General features: G+C 36.7%; 2 protein-coding genes and 1 long non-coding RNA gene across 3 annotated transcripts; 2 read left to right on the top strand and 1 right to left on the bottom strand.

Annotated features, from left to right (window-relative positions):
- Window positions 1-748: 748 nt before the first annotated feature.
- Window positions 749-13,981, top strand: tbc1d15 (TBC1 domain family, member 15). Its single transcript, XM_051870093.1, has 17 exons — window positions 749-870; window positions 1,848-1,943; window positions 3,235-3,306; window positions 3,452-3,593; window positions 3,819-4,023; window positions 6,546-6,648; window positions 6,756-6,953; window positions 7,075-7,203; window positions 9,323-9,426; window positions 9,520-9,614; window positions 9,726-9,842; window positions 10,076-10,176; window positions 12,216-12,315; window positions 12,426-12,523; window positions 12,695-12,811; window positions 13,202-13,288; window positions 13,402-13,981. Exons 1-17 carry the CDS (start codon window positions 847-849, stop codon window positions 13,606-13,608), a joined length of 1,995 nt encoding a protein of 664 aa, XP_051726053.1. The 5' UTR covers window positions 749-846; the 3' UTR covers window positions 13,609-13,981.
- A 130-nt stretch (window positions 13,982-14,111) lies between these two features.
- tph2 (tryptophan hydroxylase 2 (tryptophan 5-monooxygenase)) lies at window positions 14,112-20,085 on the top strand. The gene is made up of 11 exons (XM_051870094.1): window positions 14,112-15,401; window positions 15,893-16,036; window positions 16,194-16,377; window positions 16,455-16,594; window positions 17,613-17,680; window positions 17,896-18,092; window positions 18,221-18,356; window positions 18,431-18,557; window positions 18,878-18,973; window positions 19,066-19,199; window positions 19,381-20,085. The coding sequence occupies exons 1-11, from the start codon at window positions 15,165-15,167 to the stop codon at window positions 19,553-19,555; spliced, it is 1,638 nt and encodes a 545-aa protein (XP_051726054.1). The 5' UTR covers window positions 14,112-15,164; the 3' UTR covers window positions 19,556-20,085.
- Window positions 19,132-21,815, bottom strand: LOC127499662 (uncharacterized). Its single transcript, XR_007926160.1, has 6 exons — window positions 21,701-21,815; window positions 21,232-21,367; window positions 21,031-21,123; window positions 20,826-20,893; window positions 20,492-20,755; window positions 19,132-20,327 (listed from the first exon to the last, which is right to left on the bottom strand). It is a non-coding gene; the product is annotated as an uncharacterized LOC127499662 (long non-coding RNA).
- Window positions 21,816-25,754: the final 3,939 nt, after the last annotated feature.

Consider the following 25,754-nt stretch of genomic DNA (forward strand, 5'->3'; position numbering starts at 1 on the left):
ATTTAATCAAAATCTGAAAATGCTCCTCCCCTCTGCAACGGTGCCCCTTCTCTAATGATATCAGTTTGACGGCTTGGGTTGAAAACGCTTAAACCACTCCCTTCCGACCGTTAGTCTGCTATGAGCGAGAGATGGAGAGGAGGAGCGCTAAAATAAAACCCTGCCCTCTATTCAATATTCCATTTCACTTGGAAATATGTCACAACACTGGAGAAAAGTCGTTTGCAATTTCCGGTTCACGGGGACTTTAAAGGGATAGTTCACCCAAAAATGAAAATTCTGTCATAATTTACTCAGCTTCAGGTTGTTCCAAACATGTATAAATTTTCTTTGTTCCGTTGAACACAAAAGAAGATATTTTGAAGAATGTGGGAAACTGAATAGTTCTGGGACACCATTGACTTCCATAGTATTTTTTTCCTACTATGGAAGTCAATGGTGCCCCAAAACGGCCTTGTTACAAACTTTCTTCAAAATATCTTCCTTTGTGTTCAGCAGAACAAAGGCATTTATACAGAATTGGAACAACTTGAGGGTGAGTAAATGATGACAGAATTTCCATTTTTGGATGAACTATCCCTTTAAGGATTCATGAGGAAAAAACGCCATATTTAACCAATATTTTCAGGAGGAACACAGTGGTAGTTATTATTATTATTATTATTATTATTGATGTTGTTGTTGGTGGTGGTGGTGTTGTTTGTGGTAATATTATAATAAGTCGCGTTTGTTAAACATTTCAGAGCGCATGCGCGGCGTTGGCCATGCGGAAAATGACTCGTCAGTGTTGTTGTGGATCGCTGACAGGCACGTGAGCGGTGCTACGTCGTCTATTTAGCAGTCGACATGGCGGCTACAACTCCTCCCAAGGTACTGAGCATGCTGCTTTTTAAGTCAATACACGGTCAAAACGACAAATAGCTTCATTTTACCAGTGTTTGTCCGTGGGTTGTGGTATAGATATTCAGTTTGACTAGCTTTTTGAACTGTCGGTGCTGGGAAATAGACGATACACTGGTCTGGTGAACTGCTGTGTTTAGCAACAGTTAGCCTGGCTGCTAGCAGCCCAACACACTGACATACAGCTGATCAAACTGCAAAAAATACGGACGTCGCAAATACTGTTTCCGTTGCCAATAGCACCACGACTGAAATATCGATCGTGTTTGGGGCGTCTGGACACTAAAAACAAATAATCAGAGTTGTGTTTGTGCTTTAACTAATGTTGAGTCATGAGCTGGCTGGCAGGTTTAGGAAGATCATAATATAGATCATAAACATGTTTTGAGCTAGATGACTGACTGTTTATCCACCGATTCAGTCCATACGAAAACTAGCTTAAGAATGAATTCTCTTTTCTACATATGAACTATTTATTCGCACTACAAAATCTCATTTTATCGTGTCTGTTACACATGCATGAGCAAGAACCTTGGCCACCATGATGTTTTAATGGTTGAGTGGCAATAAATACACTTACAACTTCCTACCACTACCACACAAATTCAGTATGAGAATTTGGGAGAGATGAACATTGCACATAGTTCCAGGTTATCCCATGGTTGTGTTTTCCCAGTGTTTTTTTCTTTTCTTTCAATGATCAATGTAATTTATTAAAGGAGAGTCTGCAAGAACATTGTTTGTGTCAGTATGACAGGAGCTGTCACTTCAGTAGGGTTAAGCCTTAGGCTGCAGACTAACTTGTCTTTAATGGCACAGGGAGCGGAGTACCGAAACAGGATCTTGAAATGTTTGTTTTTAATGACCTATTTAGAGAGAATAATGTGTTTGGATTAGAATAATAAAACTGTAATGTTTTGTTAATACGCGTTTCTTTGTGTTTGCAGGTGGTGTTTGAACACGAGGGAGTCTTCATTCACTCATCTCCAGATGAATCTGAGGATCAGGATTTAATATCAGGGTTCCTCAGGATTGTTGATAAGGTATGGTGGTTGTCAGTCAAAATGTTATTTATATTATTATTTTATTTTTTATAAACGAGTGTTTTTCAGGATTGTTATGATTCCTTTAAGTTTTACCTGGGTTAACGTGACACACATAAGATGTTATACCACATTCTTGTGTCATAGTTAGGAAAGTTCAAATAGCTTGTGGTAATTTTTTTTAATATGTATTTTTGAAAGAAGATACTTATTTGCATTTATTTGAAAACAGCGTTTATTTAAAAATGGAAATCTTTTATAACATTATAATGGCAATCTTTTATAATATTAATACATATTTTTACTGTCACTTTTGATCAATTTAGATCAAGTTCACTCAAAAATGAAATTTCTGTCATTAATTACTTACCCTGATGTTGTTCCACACCCATAAGACCTTTGTTCACCTTCGGAACACAAATGAAGATATTTTTTGATGAAATCTGAAAGGTTTTTCATCTCCCATAGAAAACAATGTAATTAACATCATTCAAGGTCCAGAAAATTAGTAAAAACATTGATAAAATAGTCAACGTGACTACAGTGGTTCAACCTTAATGTTATGAAGCAATGAGAATACTTTTTGTGCGCAAAAACAAAACAAAAATAACTACTTTATTCAACAATATCTTCTCTTCCCTGTCATTCTGCTATGCTGTTTACGTCAAGTGCTTCCAGGTTCTACGTCAGAACGCCGGCTCATTATTGGCCTGCGTCAGCATCACATGCATGCGTCGTGCTTCTCACATGTTACAGCTTCGGCCAATACTGAGTCGGAGTTAACAGCTTAGCAGTAAGACAGTGGAGAGAAGATATTGTTGAATAAAGTCATTATTTTTGTTTTGTTTTTGCGCACAAAAAGTATTCTTGACGCTTCATAACATCAAGGTTGAACCACTGCGGGCTCACTGACTATTTTGACAATGTCTTTACTACTTTTCTGTACCTTGAATGATGGTGATTACGTTGCTTTCTATGGAAGATAAAAAAAAACCTGTCGGATTTCATTAAAAATAACTTAATTTGTGTTCTGAAGATCTTACGGGTGTGGAACGACATCAGGGTAAGTAATTAATGAAAATAAATTTCATTTTTGGGTGAACTAATCCTTCAATGAATCCTTGCAGAATAAAAGTATTATTTTTCTTTCAAACAAAGTCATACTTACTTCTACTTTCCAATGGTTTTATATATTTCTGAGAACTACCTGCTTTTGAAATGTCTGTTAAAATAACAGCAATCTAACAATCTCTCCAAATATCTTTTTTTTTTTTTTCTTCTTTATCTGTAGGATGGTGAAACCCTTGTGGAATATAAACCCCTGGAGGATGCAGATCCCTCAAACATACTGTGTGCCTGCAAGGTTTGTTACCCATTTCATCTGTGAGAGTTTGCATATAATTGTTAAAATCCTTCAGACAGTTCTTCTGTGCTCTGTACTAGTATTTTATGATTTTGAATAGTTTTCCGAATTAGGATGGATAACCTGATTGTATGATTGTGTGAAGGACTCCAGCTCAGTGGTGGAATGGACTCAGAGTTCAGAAGACAACCCTCGTCGTCCTGTCGACCATCAGCTGAGCTATGAAACCGAGTGGGACATGATCAATGCTGTCTCATTCCGGAGAAAAGCCCACACACATGGAGATGGTAAAACAATGAAGTCAAATGTGGCTGAAATCCTTTTAAAGAAAAAGCCTCTTTTGTATCAAATTGCTTTCACAGTGCATTTTACCCAATACCTAACAGAAAATGTCAGCAAGCTAACTCCTGCCTCAGCCAGTGAATTTTGTCGATGGTCTTTTTTTTCCAAAACCAGAAGATGGAAATCTGTAACAGTAACCAAGCGTATTACTTATTGTCATATCGTCACAGGTGGATCAAGCCACGCAAATGACCGGAACAAGTGGGCCTTCTCTTTTAATGTGTGTGACCTCAGGTCTATCACAGTCAAATGTGAGGGCTGGTCATACATCATTTTCCGCTTGAAGGATGGCACAGCACTGCCAGCTATTCATTTCCACCAGGGAGGGAGCACAGCATTCCTGGATAGCCTAAGGAAATCAGTTCAGATCAACGAGTAAGTGGAGTATCAGGGGTTGATTTTGTCTAAATGGGTCAAGCCTAATCTTTAAGCAAATATTGTGCAATATCTTATTGTAATATCATGTTTATGCAAGATCTAAAAGATTTTGCAATGCTTTTTTAATTACGGCATTAGACCAGTAGAGTGTAGTCATGAGTTACAGATTTTTTTATAAATGGTTTTGAATTCATTATATAAGCAGTGCTGCACTCTTAGGCCCTGTTTACACCTGGTATTAAGATGTGTTTTGGTCGATCTAATCACAAGTAGACGAGGGAGGAACATTCCTGTTTACACCTGGTGTTTTAATCTGTCTCTTTTGCCCACTTTCGACCACTTATGTCCTGATTTCTTCGAGGGGTGGGTCTATGGATGGATAAATCTGTGGGCTTTTTCAGATCTTTCGATCTAATGGACAAAATAAGATCATGCAATTTACATATGGACGTGCCCGGAAATTACGGAAAAACATACTGAGAGCAGCAGCTTTCAATTCTGCTCTGATAGCCACAAGACCATGACGAATGCTGTGAGTGCGTGTTAGAGATCAGGAATGGTGAGAGAACATTGTGCTTGTATATTTTTTTTGTCTTTAAACCAAACTCAGATCTTTAGCCAGCAAAGTTTAAATCCCATCCGGCAGTGTGGTTCCTGTAAAGCCCGGAACACACCAAGCCGTCGGTTGGCCGTCGGGCAGTTTTTGTTCGTCGGCCGACTAAGTTTTCTCAGTGTGTTCCACACCGTTGGCTGAAGTTGGTCCTCGTCGGCTTTTTTTCGTCCGTTGAATCGGTGTTGGAGCTTGTCGGTCAGTCGGGCCATCTGATCATTCTGATTGGCCGTTCAGCTACTGCTACCTGGTGGTACAGAAACGCATGTCGGGTGTCGAGCGTCGGTTTGGTGTGTCAGGGCAACTTTGGACCCAGACGCTGTCGACGTGAACCAACCCCGCAGTCTGCTTTCATCGCCACTAGTTCGTCGAAGTCGGCTTGGTGTGTTCCGGTGCTTAATGTTTACGCATTAGTCAGTAGGCAGAGAGTAGTCTTTTGTTGCTGTTCGAACACATTCGACCACATGAGTGTTTCCACTACGAAAGCAATCTGGTCAAATGCGTTTTCGACTACCTCTGGAAGTAGTCAAAAGTGGACAAGCTCAAAACGTTTTAGACCCCGTTTACACCTGTATTTAGCGTTGTACACTTTTGATCCAATCAACCAAAATGCATCTTAATACCAGGTGTTAACAGGGCCTAATTAATTTTTCTGCGTGTATTTTCTTGTGGGGGAAGATCCATGGAATGATTTTAATTATGGTAAAATCCATTAAACAGGTAGTACTACACATTATAGCTGGAAATGTGATCAATTATATTTTAATAAATGTTATATTTTAATAAATATAATATTTGATTGATTAAAAAATATCTTAGAGTTGTTTTTTAATACTTAATGGTAAATTTCTTCTGGTGAAGCTAGACATAATATGACATACTATACACTATGTACTTATACTATGCACTATATACTTAACTGTCTAGTGTATGAATTTTATAAGGTTATTTTGTCATTCAACATAAGAGTCAGATATTTGATGATGCAGCAATAAACTAGCTAGTTTAATGCATGCGTTTTTGAACTTTGCTCATTTAAAACATGATTAAAACACTGATCTATTTTAATGACTGAAGTACAAATAAGAGAGCACATGACATATTGGTTTTGAAATCAGACAATATTTGTTTGTTGAAACTGGTATCGGCCACAAAAAAAAAAAAAAAAAAAATCCCATCGGTGCATTCCTAATTTATACAAAAAAAGGCTTAGAGTAATGCAAAAGTATGCAAATTGGGCTGCAGCTTATGTCTTCCTTTGTTTTTGAAAGCATTATTTAGCATATTGGTTTTTACATAACTATGTGTAGCGTCAGATGTCTTTCTCTGAATGAATATGGCTTAATATTCTCATTCTTCTTATTCTTATCTTAAAAGTGACCTCTGACCTTTTAATTCACTAAATACCACAGGCATTTCACAATCAGAATTATTCATCCACACACTTCCTCCTTTAAAACAGAACACATCAAAATGTAACCCAATCTGCATGCAAACGAGCACCTTTGAGGAAGTCTAGCATGTGTTCTGTGGCATAGGCCGTGAGCGTGATTCATGTAAGGTCGAACAGCAGCTGTTCGTTTAGAGTTAAGGCTTTATGAAAGGGACAGGAAGACACTCCTCTCCCCTGCGTTAAATATCACACCAGATTAAATCCACCCGTAAGCATGCTGAATTCAGCGCTGCCGAGGAAAAGATAGCTGTTATTAAAGTTCTTATCTTAGACTCCATAATGAAACATAGGCTGGGCTTTGTTGGCTCGGCTTCTCCCGTCATTCAAAGCACAGAGCGATATGGTCAGTGATGTCATATGTTTACAAGTCGAATACTTGTTGTTATGTGTACTCTTAAAATTATTGATGGTATTACTTTATTAAGACTATACTATTGTTGTGTCTGTCTTTCAAAGGAGTCCCGATGATGACAGTATCTTGATTGTCAGCACTTACAGCAAAGCCTTCTCGCAGTCCTTTGAGAATCTTCTGGATGATACAAACTATGGCTTTGTTCAGGTATGTGGTTTATACTGTGAATCGTACTAGTAGCCTTTGATATAAAAATATTCATGTATTTGATGTGATTGATCATGCATATTTTCACAATCGCACCCTTCAAACAGAAATTCAAGAAAGATCCTTATACAACAACACTGGGTGGCTTCTCCAAAGTCACTAACTACCTCTTTGACGCATTTCGGGCGCCTGAATTAGAGTGTCAGCAGCGGCCTGCTGAGGAGGTGGCTGATCTGTTGGGAGAACTCATTCCCGGACTAGAGATTAACCAGCAGGAAGAGCCTGGATTTGAAGTCATCACCAGAGTGAGTGCAGATCTAATTCCAACTTTGACTTAGTTGAGTCTAGACACAGACAGCTAACATGAGGCATCCTGTGCAAAAGTATTGTTATGGAAAATTGATTTGAGGTGTTTGTGTGTTCCAGCCTGATCTGGGACCGAGGCCAGAGGTGCAAAGGAGGGGGCCGGTAACAATGGAAGAATGGGAAAAGTACCAGGACTCAGAGGGAAGAATGACCAATGTACCTCACATAAAGGATGTCATATTTAAAGGGGTAAGGGTTTGCTTTAAATATAGGGACTTTCGCATTAGGTAGTTCTAGGAACTTAGTTCTAGGAAATAGCCGCCAGGGTGGTTCCCTGAGAACTAATAGTTCCCCTAGGGCTGTTTGCCTGGTTGCATTCGCACCGGCATTAGGAACTATGAAGTGACGTAAACTGCGCTTATTGATGTGACTTTAATTTTGACAGCGCTGAGAACACCAGAGCCTGAGCACACAGCGCTCACCTTCTCCATCTTCATTAGTTTACGATTTGTTTAACAGCCTGTCTAATGTTATTAGATAGAACTGTTATACAAAGAAAGAAGACAGTAACATTATATAAAAAAGTATTAGCATTTGCCATGTGGTTGATGTCCAATGTCACTAGCTGAGCAGAAATACATAATCATGTTTCGCTTGGTCCCCTCAAAGTTGCGTTGGGTTTTCTACTTAACTCGAGAGGTCCATCTATCATTGTTTTCCATGTTCGAAGAGTTAGTTTGTGGAGTAAATATATATGTTATAACCTCTGTGGGTACACTGCTTTTTAAAAACTGGCAGGTGCAGGTGTTTCGCATGCATTCAACCAATCAACGTGCACTTACGTCACTGGTAGTTCCTATAGTGCTAGTTTAGACCCTACTCTGAAGTAAGAGCTAATTTAGTTCCTCCAAAAGGAGTTCCTAGAACTAAAATTGTTCCTAGTTCCTGCGGGGAGATTGCGAAAGCCCCTTATCTTACTGTAGCTCATTAATGTACCTTATTTCTGAGTCACAGGATATGCTATGTCTGTCACCTGTGTCTTCAGCAGTCTTTTTTTATTTTGCTTGTGGTTTTATCATCTCTTTACTCTCGTTAACCTTTGTAGTAAATTGCAAAGATTTAGGTCATGAGTTACCAAAGTTTTACCCTTTTGTTTTTGTGCTGCATCATCACAAAGCTAAATTTACTCCAGTTTTCAGTCATGTGATCCTTCAGAAATCATTCTAAACTGCTGATTTGGTGCTCAAGAAACATTTCTTATTATTGTCAATGTTGAATCATATCATGGTTTCCACAAAAATATTAAGTAGCACATTTTTTCAGGATTCTTTGATAAATAGAAAGTTCAAAAGAGCAAAACAGCATTTTTGTAAAAAATGTCTTCAGTCTTTACTTTCACATTTGATTAATTTTCTTTTCAAAAAATCTTATGGTTTATATTCTACATCCAAAACAATGTAAGAATTGATAATAAGCTAAATGCAAAGTTAAAGGATTAGTTCACTTTCAAATGAAAATTACTCCAAGCTTTACTCACTCTCAAGCCATCCTAGGTGTATATGACTTTCTTCTTTCTGATGAACACAATCTGAGATATTATAATAAATATCCTGACGCATCTGAGCTTAATAATGGCAGTGAACAGGGGTCACGAGTATGAGCTGAAGAAAGTGCATCCATCCACATCCATCCTTCATAAACATATTCCTCATGGCTTCGGGGGGTTAATAAAAGCCTTCTGAAGCGAAGTGATGCGTTTGTGTAAAAAAAAAAGTTATGAAGTAAAATATCTAGCTTCCGCCAGACTGCCTTCCATATTCAAGTTACGAAGAAAGTGTAAACTCGTGTCGCGTCAGTTACACTTTTTCCGTAAGTTGAATAGGCAAGGCGTAGGACGTAACATAAGCTTTTTGAACTGCAGGAGTTTTACACTTTCTTTGTACATTGAATATGGAAGGCAGTTTGGCGGAAGCTAGATATTTTACTTCATAACTTGTTAAATATGGATATTTTTTTAAACAAATGCATCACTTCACTTCAGAAGGCCTTTATTATTAAAATATCTCTGATTGTATTTGTCTGAAAGAAGAAAGTCACATACACCTAGGATGGCTTGAGGGTGAGTAAAGCTTGGGCTAATTTTCCTTTGAAAGTGAACTAATCCTTTAAACACAAAATTTAATGTTCAATTTCAACAACTTGATTTGGAAATGAATTGAGTCAGAGACAAGCTGTTGCAATGTCTCATTTTTCCTGCGATCTCTTGTCCAAATCCTTTCACTTAGACAAGACCTGTTTAGGTTTGTTTATAGACCTGTTCATAAATGTTTCAGAAGTTTTGTTTTGTCTGTTGTTTTGATCTCAACAGGGTCTTTGTTACGCAGTGAGGAAAGAGGCTTGGAAGTTTTTGCTTGGCTATTTTCCATGGAACAGCACTCATGAAGAAAGGAAGCTCCTGCAAAAGAGTAAAACGTACGCATGTTTCCCTCAGAGAATCGACAGCATTTGATTAAAGCTCTCTTTCGTTAGATTAAGCATACATAAGATCATGTGTTCTCTCAACAGTGATGAATACTTCAGAATGAAGCTCCAGTGGAAGTCAGTAAGTGAGGAGCAGGAAAGGAGAAACTCAAGGTTACGAGATTACAGGAGCCTGATTGGTGTGTCTTTAATTACATTGCAAGTTTTATTCTTTAGTTGTTTTTAAAATATATTTCTATATACTATTTCTCTACCTGGATGAAGCTCAGTTTGTGGTTAAATCTTTTTAGAAAAAGATGTGAACCGAACCGACCGCAATAACAAGTTTTACGAAGGCCTGGACAACCCTGGCTTGATTTTACTACATGACATCCTGATGACGTACTGCATGTACGACTTCGACTTAGGCAAGTGATTATATGTGTTTGAATCATTGTTCAGTGCAAGTTCTCTTAATAAAAATATCAACTACTGTTATGTATACTCCCATGCTGATTCCTTGTTTTCACAAATCTGGCCTAAAATCCTTTGGTTTATGTCAATGTGATTTAATTGCACATTCAATTTAGATTATGTATAATCTTAAGTGCTTTACAATGGAGCATTGCTTATATTTACCCAGTTTCCTGTTCCTGTGCAGGGTACGTACAGGGCATGAGTGACCTGCTCTCTCCCATCCTCTTTGTGATGGAGAATGAAGTGGATGCCTTCTGGTGCTTCGTTTCCTTCATGGATGAAATGGTAATGCATTGTGTTCGTTACAGCACATCTCTCTTTAGCACTCTTGGGTTTGCTGTGTATGAGAAGATTTGGCTGCATCAATAAAACATGATTCTGTCCTCACGCTATTGCTGTTGTGGGCAAGCACTTTAAATGGATTAAATTAGTCAACCAACAAATTGTTTACTTGTAGTTGTCTCTGCAAATTAAGCCAATATAAGAGAACTTTTTTAAAGGGGACCTATTACGCCCTTTTTTAAATATTGATTATGTTTTTGGGACTGCTAGAATAGGTTTTTATGCTTGAGTGTTAAAAAATACATTATTTTTCCACATATTTTGTGGCAGCACCTCTCTTACCAGTCTGTCAGTAACGCTTTGTGTGTTTCCCGTACAACAAAGTAACTCACTGATTAACTACCACAGTACGATGCATCGTTGGAGAAACTAACCAACTAGTCACCGTTTCCCGAAACCGTAGTAACATGGCCACACCTCCATCATTTGAACCACATGGTTCAGTGATATAAGGACTGCCAGTAATGAAGTCACGTGCAGATGGAGGAGTAATAGCTTGGAGATCTCCAAGATGCTGCTATAACAAACATGCCACCTGATGACTACTTTGCTGTTTTTGTTCCAAGTCATTTTGTTTAATTTGATGTTTGATTCATCGCAGGCCCCCTCTTACGTCATATTTCGGGGTTCCCTTGGTCATTTTATGCTCATGCGCACTCTTCAAAATGGAGCTGATTATTGACACGCTAAAATACATAGATTAAAATGTATATACAATGCTTAACAAATTTATTAGACCACCAGCCAATGTAAGGTTTGTGCCACAGCTGCCCTAAACTAACAGTATTGGTGATTACCAAACTAATTTTTATGTTTCTGTAATGGTTAATCCACACCAGTATGTGTAAGTATGCTAAAATATAATTATTGTTGGGATTTAATGGATGCAAAGATAGATCGCACAAACATTTAATCAAAAGCAAGTCTTTGGGAACAGCTAGAAACTATTTGGAAGTCAATAACAAAAGAGATTGTGGAAAAGTACATAAAAACAATACCAGCAAGATTGCAAGACCAAAGTAGGCCATACAAAATAAAAATAAAATATACAATTTTATTTGGTTATTATATGTGAATAAAGACTTTAGTTGTTTCAGTTTATTTGCCTAGTAAATGACAATAAAAATTTAGTTTTAAACAAGTTTTTGACAGATTCTTAAAATATTTGTTTTCTCTTTATTATAACAGATGGTCTGATAAATTTGTTAAGCACTGTATGTTTAAATAGAATGTAAGATACAGAATGCACTGAATGTTTACTTGCTTACTGTGCACAATAGCATGATCTGTTTAGGTCCACGTCATTTAACAAGAAGCTGTGCTTCTAACCACAACTCGAAAGCTGTGGTTCCAACCCTGCAAGTTTGCGATGCTGTTTGAGGGTGTTTGTTGGATGGTTTCGAGAAAAGCCAAATCGCTAATCTGTGGTGGTAATGACGGAACTTGTGACCATATTTTTCTAATGATACTTTCGGGAAATGCACACCTGTTTTTTTTTTGTTTTTTTTGTTTTTTTATGCCTTGGGTGGAAATTGTGTTGTGTTCATTCCTGGAAGAAAACTCAAGACTACAATCGAGGTGTTTCAGGGAGTTCAGAAACCGTTACTGATATAGAGAATAACTCTCTTTGGAGTGGACTTTGTGCTTTGTAACTTTGCAGGCCTTTTTCATGCTTAAACAGCAACATTACACACCAAAGAAAGTTGAAAATGTAAAAAAGCATAATGGGAGCCCCCCTTTTTTTAAAAGTGATATTTATGTGCATTTTGTGCCTTTATTTGAAGAGGACAGTAGAGAGCAGACAGGAAAGCATTGGGCGGAGAGAGAGGGGCGGGATCGGCATAGGACCTCGAGACGGGAATGAAACTTGGTTCGCCGTGAACGCATTTGCGCCATATGCCGGCACACTAACCACTAGGCTATCGGCGCCGACTAATGGGACCCCTTTAAGTAATTTTTAAAATCACTCATGTTTGTTGCAGCATGAAAACTTTGAAGAGCAGATGCAAGGGATGAAGACACAACTAATTCAGCTCAGCACTTTGCTTCGGCTGCTAGATCTGGCCTTCTGGAACTACCTAGGTAAGCTACCCAAAGGAAGACTTATTAGAAATAGTCTTTTTCATTTATGTTGGCTTCACAGATGACCATCAGTAGGTGTTGTGTTTACTTCTGTGTTTGTGTTTTCACAGAGGCACAGGATTCTGGGTACTTATATTTCTGTTTTCGCTGGTTATTGATCCGATTCAAGAGAGAGCTGCATTTTCAGGACGTCCTTCGCCTTTGGGAGGTGCGTAATAACTATCCAATGTATTTTTTTTTTTTTTTTTTTGGCCATCAGTCAATTTCTTTATTTCTCAGTACACTGCAGCTACTGTCTGTTAGAATTTTGATTATACTTATTATGTGTTATGTTGGCATTTTATATAATATTTTCATCAATTGATATTTTCCCATTCAGGTTATGTGGACCAGACTGCCTTGCCAAAACTTTCACCTTCTGGTGTGCTGTGCCATTTTAGACTCAGAGAAACAAAAAATTATGGACAGAAAATATGGATTCAATGAAATCCTGAAGGTTAGCCTTAACTATTTTTTATACCATTTTAAAGTTTAGGGTCAGTAAGATTTATTTATTTGAAAATTAATTACTAATTAATACTTTTATTCAGCAAGGATGCATTAAATTGATCAAAAGTGACAATAAAGACATTAATAATAAAATGTTGTTTTTAATAAATGCTGTAAGTACTTTTAAACTTTCTATTCATCACAAAAATCCTGAAAAAATATATCATTGTTTCCACAAAAATTTTAAGCAGAACAATGGTTTTCAACATTGATAATAATAAGAAATGTTTCTTGAGCATCTTTAACTTTTGAATAGTAGTATATGTATCTGCATCTTGCAACATATATAAATTAGATTGTGAGAACCATTTCACCTATTGATATGTTTTCTTTACAGCATATAAATGAACTCTCCATGAAACTGGACATCGAAGAAATCCTTAGCAAATCTGAATCTATCTGTATGCAGATAAAGAATTGTAAGGTATGTCCTATGCATGATTGCAGACAGTGGGGTATTTGATGTAAAATAAAAAAATATTCTAAATAATATGATTATTTTATACTAGTTTTAAATCTCTTCTGATTCCCTCTCAGGACTTGCCCCATTCAGTGAGTGAGATTCTGGGTCTCAACACAGTCACTGAACCCTCTGCAGCATTAGAAACCAGTGAATATGGAATACTCGAGTCACCTCAAACCTCACCAAGATCCTCACACAGACAAGATCACGTCGTCTCCAACGGCCACAGCCATCTAAAAGAAGCAACACACAACGGCTGCAAAGTAGCCTTCATTTCGTAGTGTACAGCACTACATGATGTATAGTACAGATTTTATAGCCCCTGTAAGCAAGATGAACAGTGTTGGGTGTCATGTAGATATTTGCTACCAAATGCCACATTGTAAAAAAAAAAAAAAAAAAAAAATCCCAGAGAAAATATATGAATGTAAAACTAGGATCCAAAAGGATCCTAAAGCATTATTTTTGTAATATCTTGTACCATAATGTCTTTCATTGAAATAATCATTCCTTCTCACTGTATAGAGAGAGTTTTCATATTGTTTCAGAGGTGGGGTATCCATTGTTGAATATTATATATATTTTTTGTTCTTATCAGTTTGCCCTTTTCCTAAATAATTCAGATTCAAATTAAAATCTGTCTTCCTTCCATTAGTCTTTGAGTTATATTTCACTTCTTTTTAAGTAACACTTAACCCAAAATGTATCATGTTCATTACACCTGCTGTTGTCCATGTCTTTGTCCAATGAAGAGAGCCATCTTGGGTTATGTAACATTACATTAGTTAATGTGTTACATAACTCGAGATTTAATTAGGTAAGAGTACTTTGTAATTAGTCACCTAAGATAAAGTTCGCAAACGCACTTACTCTTAGTGGTAGTAAAGGATAAAATTTGGCTACGTAAACTAAAGTCAATAGTTTCAACTGGTAAATTAGGTTTCAGATTATTCAAAGTCGGTAGCCTTGGTTCAGTCGGCCCGCTATGACATTTGCAGATGAGATGGAGAGAGTGTGAAAATACTGATTGAGGATGAAATGTCTTATATCCACTCATAACCCCAGCCCACAACAAAGACACACGGAATCAACTTCCATCTCTTTCATTTCCTGTTCCACAGGAAATTGCCTCAGAGGAAGCTGAAAGCTCACTGCTCACCGCAGTAATGTTATCTCTCTTCTAGCTCCCTTTCATTAAAAACAGCAGCATTTTGTGCACTGACAAACGTGCTTATTCACCAAAACCCATAAACAATATGCATCTGTCCTCAAAGGAGGTCAGTTTCTGCTGGCAATGACGTTTACATAAATAATGCTGACATTTAGGTACATATGAATACAAATGAATGCTCTAACCTCACTAAAGCTCTTATTTTCCTTGCTTTCTATATTGAACATGTTTCTAAATCCTGCCTCTGAAGGGTACACTGTACAAAGGCAATCATATCTTACAAAAATGATGGGTGATGTCCTCCCCCTCTTCACCTTCCAGCTGTAAAATGAAGCCGCGTTTATTGAAATCTTGAAATCTGAATGACTTTGCTCTAGATTCATTTCTCCTAGAGGGTGAGATGAGCTTATCCACTTCAATCAGGTCTTGGACGAGTCGACATTTCCTAATGGAAGAGCCATCCCCTCAAAAGCCAATATGAGTGATAGCCTACCCCGTGTGAGAGTGGCCCTTCTCAACGTCATTCGTCACAGTATATAATCCCAGCTCGGATACTGACGGGGGAGGAGTGTCAGGTACTGTGGCACATGCAAAGAGCTCCCTGTGATCTCCAAGAGACAGGTTAAAGAAAATTCGTCTGAGACAATAGTACCTTCGCCATATGAAATGCAGGGAAAGAAGACATCTCAAGAGACAGTAACTATGTCCTCTGAACTACAAACTAATGCGAAGGGGCCGCAGACAGCCCCTAAATCACCTGTTGGGCTGCTTAGGAAGAGGGGTCAAGAAGCAATTCCGAAGATGCAACCTGCTATGATGATGTTCTCCAGCAAATACTGGGCTCGGCGAGGACTATCTTTGGATTCTGCAATGTATGACCAACAACACCTTGCAACCTCAATGGTAAGCACTGAACAGTTTAATAGACCCCTTTTTGGGCGCCACATTCCATATAGTCAAATGAATAAATATTAATAAATTAATTTTTTTTTTTTAAATATTAAATGACTGTAGTCTTACTAATTACTTGCATAAATCATTGATTTACACCGGAAAACTTAGTGTATGTTGGTGATTCTAGATGCAGATGCAAATCCAATTAAATGTTTTATTACAAAATTCGTAAATATACTGACAGAGCTTTGGCAGCTGGAAGTGATGCAGTACAATTTATGACTAAAAAAATAGAAGTCGGTTAAAGACGGTTAAGGTCAAATTGTCTATCAGTGTAAATTCACCTTTTGAGGTTAATTACCACTCTTGTGTGATTAACACTTGTAATTTAAAAATACGACTTAAATACGACTTAAATTACTTTTAAAAAATAAGCTTTTATCTTAACCCATTTCTGCTTCTTAAGAGTTTTATATTCACTAAACAACACCTCCAAGCAGCTCCGCAGGACATCCTTTAATCGGATAGATGAAAGACCTGACAAAGAGGAACAGAAATCCACCTATGACCTTGGGAAATTAGCAGTGATTTTCTCACTGAAGAATGAAGTGGGCTGTCTGGTGAAAGCGCTAAGACTCTTTCAGGTTAGTGAACATCTCATCCTTTGGTGATTAATTGGGGATACTTTAATAAGGGGATCTAATGCATAGTAGCCTACTTGTTTAATAATATGTTTTAATTAAGACAGTGAAAATGAAACCAAAATGACATCCTGCTGTTCTGTTTGCTGTTTGTTTCAAGGAGAAACATGTGAATTTGGCCCACATTGAGTCTCGCAGATCCAAGAGAGTCACCAATGAGGTGGAGATATATGCGGAGTGCAACTGCACAAAAAAAGAGTTCAATGAGCTGGTGCAGCATCTGAAAGACCATGTCAACATTGTCTCTTATAACACACCTCAACAAGTGTGGTCTGCAGAGACTGGTAAGTTCTCTGTGGAAGAATCGCCAGTGTATTTTGACAGTGATATTGTTACTGATTCATCTGGCTGTTTATTCCAGACTGTTTGGACTGTGTGTGCGTTTTGGGAGGATTGCCAGATGGGGAAGGAATACCATGGTTTCCCCAAAAGATCTCAGAGCTGGACCAATGTTCTCATAGAGTGCTAATGTACGGCTCAGAACTGGATGCTGATCATCCGGTAAGGAAATCTGCTAAATGTTAAGTAGCATAATGGTGGAGTCCCAATGATAAGAAACATACTCATGATTTTGTAGAATTTTACAATAAGGTTAATGCCTAAGCTGACAAAAATATCAATCAACAATACTTTTACAGCATTAATTAATTATGGTTAATGTGGATTTCTAGATAGACTAATACATTAACATTTAAAGTTTATTAACATGGGTTAATGAATAGTATATTTTATTGAATATTGCAGTGTTTATTATGAATCATTTATCTGTGCACATCATTTTTTTAATCATGTGCCCTTGTGATGTTTATTCAAACGACAGCTCTTCTCTGATTACGTTTTTCAGTGGGAGGGCGGGACAACCTGACTCCCATGAAATTACAGCAATATCAAGTGACAATGATCCAATCAAAGTCCAGTGGACAAAATCAAGTCCCACCCTACATTTTTTTTTTTTGTTTTGTCTTTGTTTTTTTTGTTCGAGAAGCATTTTCTGTGGAAGCTTGTTTCCACTACTTAATAAAAAATAAAGGTAATTGCGACTTTTTATCTCCCAATTCTGACTTTTTTTTTCAGTTTCGAGTAATAAAGTCAGAATTGTGTGATATAAAATCGCAATTCTGAGTTATAAAGTCAGAATTGTGATATTTCCTCAGAATTGGACTTTATAACTCGCAATTGCGAGTTTATATCTCACAATTCTGAGAAAAGAAGTCAGAATTGCAAGATAAGCTCACAATTGTGAGAAAAAATGTCAGAATTGTGAGAAAAGTCAGAATTGTGAGAAAAATGTCAGAATTTGTGAGATGTAAACTCGCAATTGTGAGGAAAAAAGTCAGAATTGTGAGATAAAAAGTCGTAATTATCTTTAAATTTTTTTATTTTGTGGCAGAAACAAGCTTCCATAAGGATGTACATCACACAATAGGGAAGAAAAGACTATCGCAACTTCCGTTTCATGCCAACTTTAACTAATGTTACCAAATTGAACCATAAAGTGTTTCTCTGTTCTCTGTTGCAGGGCTTCAAAGACAAGGTGTATAGGCAGAGGAGGAAGTACTTTGTGGAGGTTGCAATGAACTATAAATTGTTAGTATAGATTATAGTAGTTTACATTCTTGTGTATTTGCTTTTTTATTGGGTTCTTGTAGCTCAATTGTTAGCACACGGCACTAACAACACTAAAAATAAATGAATAATACAATTACATAAATGGAAATGACATGAAACTGCAGTTAGAATACTGTTATATACTTTTTTCCATTTCTCGCTTGAACTGAATCAGAATATCTTTTGTGTAACAGTGGGCAGCCCATCCCACGAATAGAGTACACACAGGAAGAAGTGAAGACATGGGGAGTCGTTTTCAGAGAACTTACAAAACTCTATCCAACTCATGCCTGCCGCGAGTACTTGAAAAACCTCCCTCTTCTCACAAAGCATTGTGGGTACAGAGAGGACAACATCCCACAGCTGGAAGATGTGTCTCTGTTCTTACGAGGTAAAAGAAGAAAGTGTGAAAATCACTTCCACGCAACTGCTTTCTACTTGCATTATTAATCGTACTCAATCTATGACAAAGAAATTCAACACTCTTTAATGTGGAGGTCTGGGTTGTGACCTTTGCAGAGAGGTCAGGGTTTACCGTACGACCTGTGGCTGGATATCTGTCGCCACGAGACTTCCTGGCCGGTCTGGCTTATCGAGTGTTTAATTGCACTCAGTATATACGTCACAGCACAGACCCTCTCTACACGCCAGAACCGTGAGTAAAGTTTTTTGCAGAAAACATAATTTTTCTCATCACTTCTAACCTGTAAACTGTTTTCATGTCCTCAGAGACACCTGTCACGAACTGCTGGGTCATGTACCACTCCTGGCCGATCCCAAGTTTGCTCAGTTTTCTCAGGAGATTGGCCTTGCATCTCTAGGCGCTTCAGATGAGGATGTGCAGAAGCTGGCAACAGTAAGTGTGACAGCAGCTTATTGAATTCTTAAATGTCATCTCGAACTTGACTGGCAGGTTCTTAACCAGATACAGAAATAAAAAGGTCACTGAAGTTTTTTTGAAGTTTGATCCATGGTGTTGTCGCATGCATTTGCATTGAAATTAGATCAGTGGCTCTGTATGGCGAACTTTATTGAGACACAATAAGATCTGGGTATAAAATTTTTGGTAGTCTCAATATGAGTGAGTACATCTCATAAGGGCCTGAAGGAACTTGTAGATAATCTTGCTTCCAGACCTTTGAAATATAAATGACAACGTGTTTATTGTTTTTCCAGTGCTATTTCTTCACAATTGAGTTTGGGCTGTGCAAACAGGATGGTCAGTTAAGGGCATATGGAGCAGGTCTACTGTCTTCTATTGGAGAGTTAAGGGTATGAAGGCCTTTGTTAACCATACATAAATACCTCAAGCATTCAGATGTTAAGTTAATAGTTAACTGAATGTGTAATCCTCTATTATGCAGCATGCGCTTTCTGACAAAGCAAAGGTGAAGGTGTTTGATCCCAAAACCACATGCTACCAGGAGTGCCTCATTACAACATTTCAGGATGTTTATTTTGTCTCCGAGAGTTTTGAAGAAGCAAAGGAGAAAATGAGGTAGCTATATATCCAAAAATTACATTGAAACCAAAAATCCAAAACTCTAATAACATAACAGACTTCATCTGTGTAAAAAAGAGACATATTTGGTCACATACACATTCTGTAAATGTTAAAAATAAATGTCATACATTGTCATCATAATATGTCAATGTAATATGTTTTTCCTTCTAAACAGGGAATTTGCTAAAACAATAAAGAGGCCTTTTTCGGTCTACTACAACCCGTACACCCAGAGCATTGATTTATTGAAGGACACCAGGAGCATCGAGAACGTGGTTCAAGATCTACGCAGCGACCTGACCACTGTTTGTGATGCCCTGGGAAAAATGAACACGTACCTCGGTATCTAGAAAAACACCAGTGCTTCATTGTAGAATACAAATATAACAGTTTTACATGATTGAATTCAAATTACATTAATACTGTAACATTTGCAGTGATGTTGATTATCTAGGCTGAACATTCATTAGTCTTGCCTTGTCATAAGGATGGATCACATAAATTAAGGTGCGAAATCATATGGTGTCATCATATGGCAATCAAAACCAGTCAATCGTCGCTACAATGTATTAAGACACTAAAGGAACAAAAAAGGAAAAGAACAGATTTAGTATTTATCTAGTCTTTGCCTCTTTGTGCCTAATGTCATGCTTAAGACAGAAATAGAACAGATTTGTTTATTTCAACTTCATATTGCTGTATGCAGCGTTAATACGTACATATAATGAAAAAAAAAAATAAAAATAAAATCAAAATAACTAAGAACTATTCTGATTCTAATGCCATACTGTATTTGTAAAGAGTATGTTTGTGGTGCTTGCTTTATTTGTTGCTGACCAAGCCAACTTCACAATCAATAAAGCGTTATATTTTAGCATTATATTTTGGTTTTTTTTTTTTTTAAGTGTGCAGCAATGTGTTAAGAACACATTTAATTCACTAACACAATTTTATTTGACAATACAAGCAAGTATATATTTAATACTATGAATGAAACATTTAAATATCACAAAAAAGAAAAAAAAAAAAAAAAAATCATCTTGTATCATAAATTACTAATAACCATCCATTTCACAGTAAATCTTGTCAATGGACCTCCTCATCATCGTCAAAGGCTTTCTCCTATAGTGAATCAGATGTGACATATTTAGTGTATTGCACATTACTGTAATTATTTTATTTAGTAAGCTGCATTCATTTCTAGTAAACTGGTTTATATGTAACAATACTTTTCAACAGTATTTATCAAGCTTTGTGGAAGTTGTAATTGGTGTATAAACGCTCACCCATCCACCGTGTTGTTTAACCCAGGGAGCGAAGTACTTTTGCAGGTAGTGAGCTCCGAATCCCATGACCCTGTTCATGGGGTGAAGGTCCAAGGCTTGGAGCCTGCTGGTGACCTCAAAGGTCAGGGCGATCTGCTCATGGTTGCTTCTGCTCTGAAGATATTCTGGTACCACACTTTTGATGAAGGCCGTGGTCAGTTTTTCAAACAAGTCGTAGGAGAAAGTACTCTGCAGGTATCCTACAAGCTCATGGTTCTTCTGAATCTGAGAAGGCAGAAGCGACATTTAAGAGCAGGACAAGATTTTAGGACTACAAACTGATAATGATGATTACCTTGTCATTTAAGTCATCCCCTGATTTCTTCAGTAAGTCAACAAGCTTCTCTATAACATCGCCGTTAACTTTTATAAAAAAAAATAAAGGACAGAGCACAATTACAATCTTGATAATCAATAGTGTTACACAAGATTATATTTCACTGACTTATATTTCAGTGTTAGTATCTGGTGAATGTGTAGGCTATATCAGTACACTTTACCAGAATCTGCCTCTATTTCACCATCATCATCTTTAAGAAGTCCGCTGTCTACAATCCGGGTCAGTTTTTCAGCCACATCACCAAATATCTCAGCTGTTTTTTTTTTGGTTTTTGTTTTAAACAGACAATGTCATTCAGATGTCAATAAATGTTATAATTATCTCAGAAAGAGAGTCAAAGTTCTCAAGTACAGTATCTGACCTGATTGTGCGTAGTACATACAGGCACCTTTTTTGGTGCTTGACTTTCTCCTCTTCAGGCAGTATGTTCGAAGCAGTCGATATTCATCGCTACATGTTATTGAAGGTGAATCACCTTCCATCATGTAAAACAACCACTGTTCAAGTAAACGACATTTTAAATGTGCTTGTCACATCTTATACGTTAAACACTTAATCAAATCAAAATGAATAATGTGAACTTAACATTTAATGTCTAAAAAGACTTTAACTGCACCGTTTCAGCTTGTGAACGGTTTCGAAGCTATAGCTGAAACTTTAAACGACGTCAAGTAATCATATCTAATAAATCTCAAAGCAAAATGCGCATAACTTTAATATAATTCTGTTATCGGACCGCATATAATCTGTTGAATGAATGTCAAAGCAATCTTAACAGAAAATAAATACAATCTTATCTTAACAGAAGATAAATACAAAACAAAACTTACCGGGAAACTTCAGTCCTTGGTTGTGTTGGAGTCGTACGTTTCCTTATGACGCAAACTTACACGGAAGTTTGCCGCTTTCACTTTTATGCAGTTGTCCCCACCCCATTCCCGTATCCAGCGATTTCTGTTCATTTATTAGGAATCACTTCATTCACAGCTTTCAACTGTGTTTTAAAAATATTTTGTTCGATTTTAATTACATGTCTTGAATATTATTTAATTCTATTAGATAAATTTAGCATAAATGTAAATAAGGGAGAAATAAGCCCATGTTTTTGTTTTAATTTTAAAGGTAGAAGTTCGACAATACCTAAAACAATTTTAAGTTTGAAAAATAAGAAAGCAGTAAAATGTGTTAATATTTGTAAACATGTTAATGTTTTAACTGAACCTTTAAACCTATGCTTTAAACCTTATTGAACCTTTAGTTTACAGGTACCCCTGGCGGTAGACTGGGGTAAAAGAGGTGCAAAAATTGTTTTAGAGCATGCAATATATATCAAACCAAAATTTATTTAGACACCTTGAACATTTCATTCATTAATACAGTTTATTCACAATAGTTAAAAAAAAAAAAAAAAAAAAAAAAAAAAAAAAGGAATAAAATATGACAAGATCTCAGAGTTAAACTGTGTCAGAAAAAATTAATCTTAATTATGTCAGATAACACTTAAGCAAAACATAGTCAGGTCAAAGTGTCTGAATAATTTTTGGTTCCAAATTTTTATCAGTTTTACTGGTATCAATTACTACTGTGTATGAATAATTTTAATTGGGTATAATATGTCACAGTTTACTTTATTTTGCTATCCTCACTTATGAACTATAGTGTCCTGCACCCACTAGTAAAAAAAATATATATATATATATATATATATATATATATAAAATGTCTGAATAATATATATATATAATATACCTATCAAGCCTATATTATCTGAAAACGATTTTTGAATGGATGTCAATGGAGGAGAGGCTTGCAGCCTGCTGCTGTCTGTCATTAATGTTAATCAAACAACTAAAGACAGAGAAAATCACTCACTGCTCTGGACTGAATAACTTTTGTAGCTTTAACAAAGATTAATCTATATTTAATTATTCAGTGAAGACTATGCAATGTTACTTTGCATTTGATTATTCAGTTTCTGTACCTGAATACTACTAGACCTACTGTTTATTTAATTTTCTTTCTATTGTAGGCTATTGATTTGTGCTATTGCTTTTAATTTGTTTACGTGCTCTTATTTTATTACGTAGCCTACTGTTCACTTGTCTTTAGTAATGTTTGAACTTAGTAGTTTTTGCTGTGGTATCGAAATTGGGATCGAGAATGTTTAAATTTCACAGGTATCTAAAAATTTGGTGTCTTATTTATTAGAATGATGTTATGGGTCAAAACAATGGGATACATTTTTTTTTTTAACTTTTTATTATTATCAATTTATTTATTGATGATTGGGGGGGAGGGGCAACACTGATCTTGCATACCCCTCAGCAAATATGCAGTTGCGCCCCTGATATAATATTTAGTATATTATGTATAGTGTTTATAGGTTTTAATATTTATGGATGTATTAATATATATTATAAAACAGTTAGTTCCTGTCCTTGATTCTGATTGGTCAATAACTGTGTTTTATTCACGATAAAACAAGGCTATGACCGCTTCACCCAACGGTTCTGTGTATCACTACACAACACCCTTAGCAACCACTCTTAGCAACGTAAACTGTATGTTCTTAATTGATATTGTTCATTGAAGCTTACATTATGAAGAAGAGTATTGTGAAAAGGAGATCGAGTGAGCGAGTTTATTACCTGCATTCAGATTTAGCATTTTCCTTCAGGTCCTATGTTCATAATAAAAAAATCTGTTTAAACGTCCGCTGCAGTATCTTGTGCTTTTGACAGTTAAGGGGTTTTCCTGTGACTGACAGTGCTAGTCAAAGCATTTGTCAGTTGCGTCTTGTTCAGTGTTCACAACAATTCAGTCTTTTCAATGTAAAAGTCTTCGCTACTGACTGACACGTTCATAAAGACAGTCTTTGCCGCCATCTAATGGCGTAATAATGTAAATTCTGTTGCTGTTCACGGTCAGGGACTATTTTTTCCGGCGGAAGGAAGGCTTTTAGTAAGAGTTTACTTCATGAAAGTGTTACATATTTTTGGCTTTAATATTTGTATTGTGTGGTAACCGTTTTATAAAAGCAATAAGGTACTCGAGGCTAATGCTGTACTCCACTTTGCGTCGTGCCTAACAATGCCTTTAGCCGTGACTTATTCACGATACAGCACAGCCTCTAATACCTTATTGCTTACCTATACTATTATAGGTTAAAATAAAATTACATTTACTAACACACTTACTACTAACACAAAGAATAAAGTAGCCTAGATTGATTGCAAAAAGGTTTCTTTGAGGTTTGTCTGAAAAAACAAAAGTACAGTAAAAACTTATACTGTCACCAAGTAACAATTTTCTGAATATTATCGACTAATAATAATTTTACATAATCATGTTTATACATTTTTAAATCAGTAAAAACTAAAAGCCACAAGCAATAGACAGTATTTAAAGATTTAAGAATTTAGTTATTCATATTAAAAATAATTTTCAATTAACAAACTAACAGAAGTTTTTTTATGTCATCATGTCATACATCAGATGAAGAAGCCATAATGGAAACTTCACTTGGGATGCTGTAGCTCTTGCGTAGTTGTTTGTTCTTTTTCAGCATTCTTCTTCCAGCAGGGTAGTTGTTTTGCACGGGACATGTAAAACACAGGCCCAATACAGGCCCCAAGACTGGGGAAGGTATGGAACAGATTCAAGATCATACATTGCGAGTCACTAGCTTCATCTCCAGCCTTAAGTGTGAGCATGTAAGGGGCTATAGCCAGGAGAGGTGCGTAGATTACAGCTGTCGGGATTAGAATCAATAAAGCGTTCTTTAATGCTCTGTTTTTTATGGGTGACCCACCTCTTCCACCAGTTTGCCCTTCACCTGGACCTTTTTTGCGGAGGACACGCACAATGCCAATTAGACATGCCAGCATTATCAGCAAGAAACCATCAAGGGTGATTGACATGTACAGAGCTAATTTAGGCAGCCTTTCTTGGTAGGTAATCACTGCAATGCCTAAAGTTAAGATCCAGATTAGACCCGACCAGACAACACGATACTCCCATCTACTCCCTAGTTTCATGTAGAGGACTGCATGTACTGCGGCCAAGTAGCGCTCCACACACATACTGGTCAAGAGAAGAGGGCAGCCAATCACATTGATGATAGAGATGGCCTCAGAAACTGGGAGAAGCATTCCAGTGCGTCTACTCAGAGAAATGTACACATCAAGAGGAAGACTGACACAGTAGAGTATGTTCAGCACGGCAAGATTCAGCCCTAAAACTTCAGAAGGTGACAAAGCTTTCTCGCCCCTCACCAGCAGCCATAGTAGAGCCAGATTAGTTGGGAGGCCCAGCACGAGAGTTAAGAATTCCAGTGGCAAGCGAACATAGGAATAGTCTTTTTCATTGCACTTATCCACAATGGTAAGAAACAACACATGAATATTGTCTGTATGACTGCTGATATTACTGTAGATTGTGTGTGTATGGGTTTCATTTGATGTGCTGTTTGCCATGTTGACGGAGCACTGTAAACAAAGAAAATTGCATTTAGTACAAAAACAAGGCAAATATACTGCAAAATTCTCATCTAAAAACAGTGATATCGTGAAAAATTGTTACAATTTAAAGTAACTGTTTTCAATTTTAATATATTATAAAATAAAATACTTTAGTGTCACATGATCCTTCAGAAATCATTCTAAACCATTTATTTTGATCAATTTAATGCATCCTTGCTGAATAAAACAATCTTTCATAAAAAAAAAATCTTACTGACCCTAAACTTTTGAATGTCTATACACTGTAAAAAGCAAAGAGTCAAACTGCCCAACTAAATAAAACACCGATCGCCATAACGGTGACCAAACATTTTCAATAAAATCAACATCAACATCTAAACCTCTGTTAATTCATGTGTTTCTC

Source organism: Ctenopharyngodon idella, chromosome 18, assembly GCF_019924925.1.
Source record: "Ctenopharyngodon idella isolate HZGC_01 chromosome 18, HZGC01, whole genome shotgun sequence".
Lineage (NCBI taxonomy): Eukaryota > Metazoa > Chordata > Actinopteri > Cypriniformes > Xenocyprididae > Ctenopharyngodon > Ctenopharyngodon idella.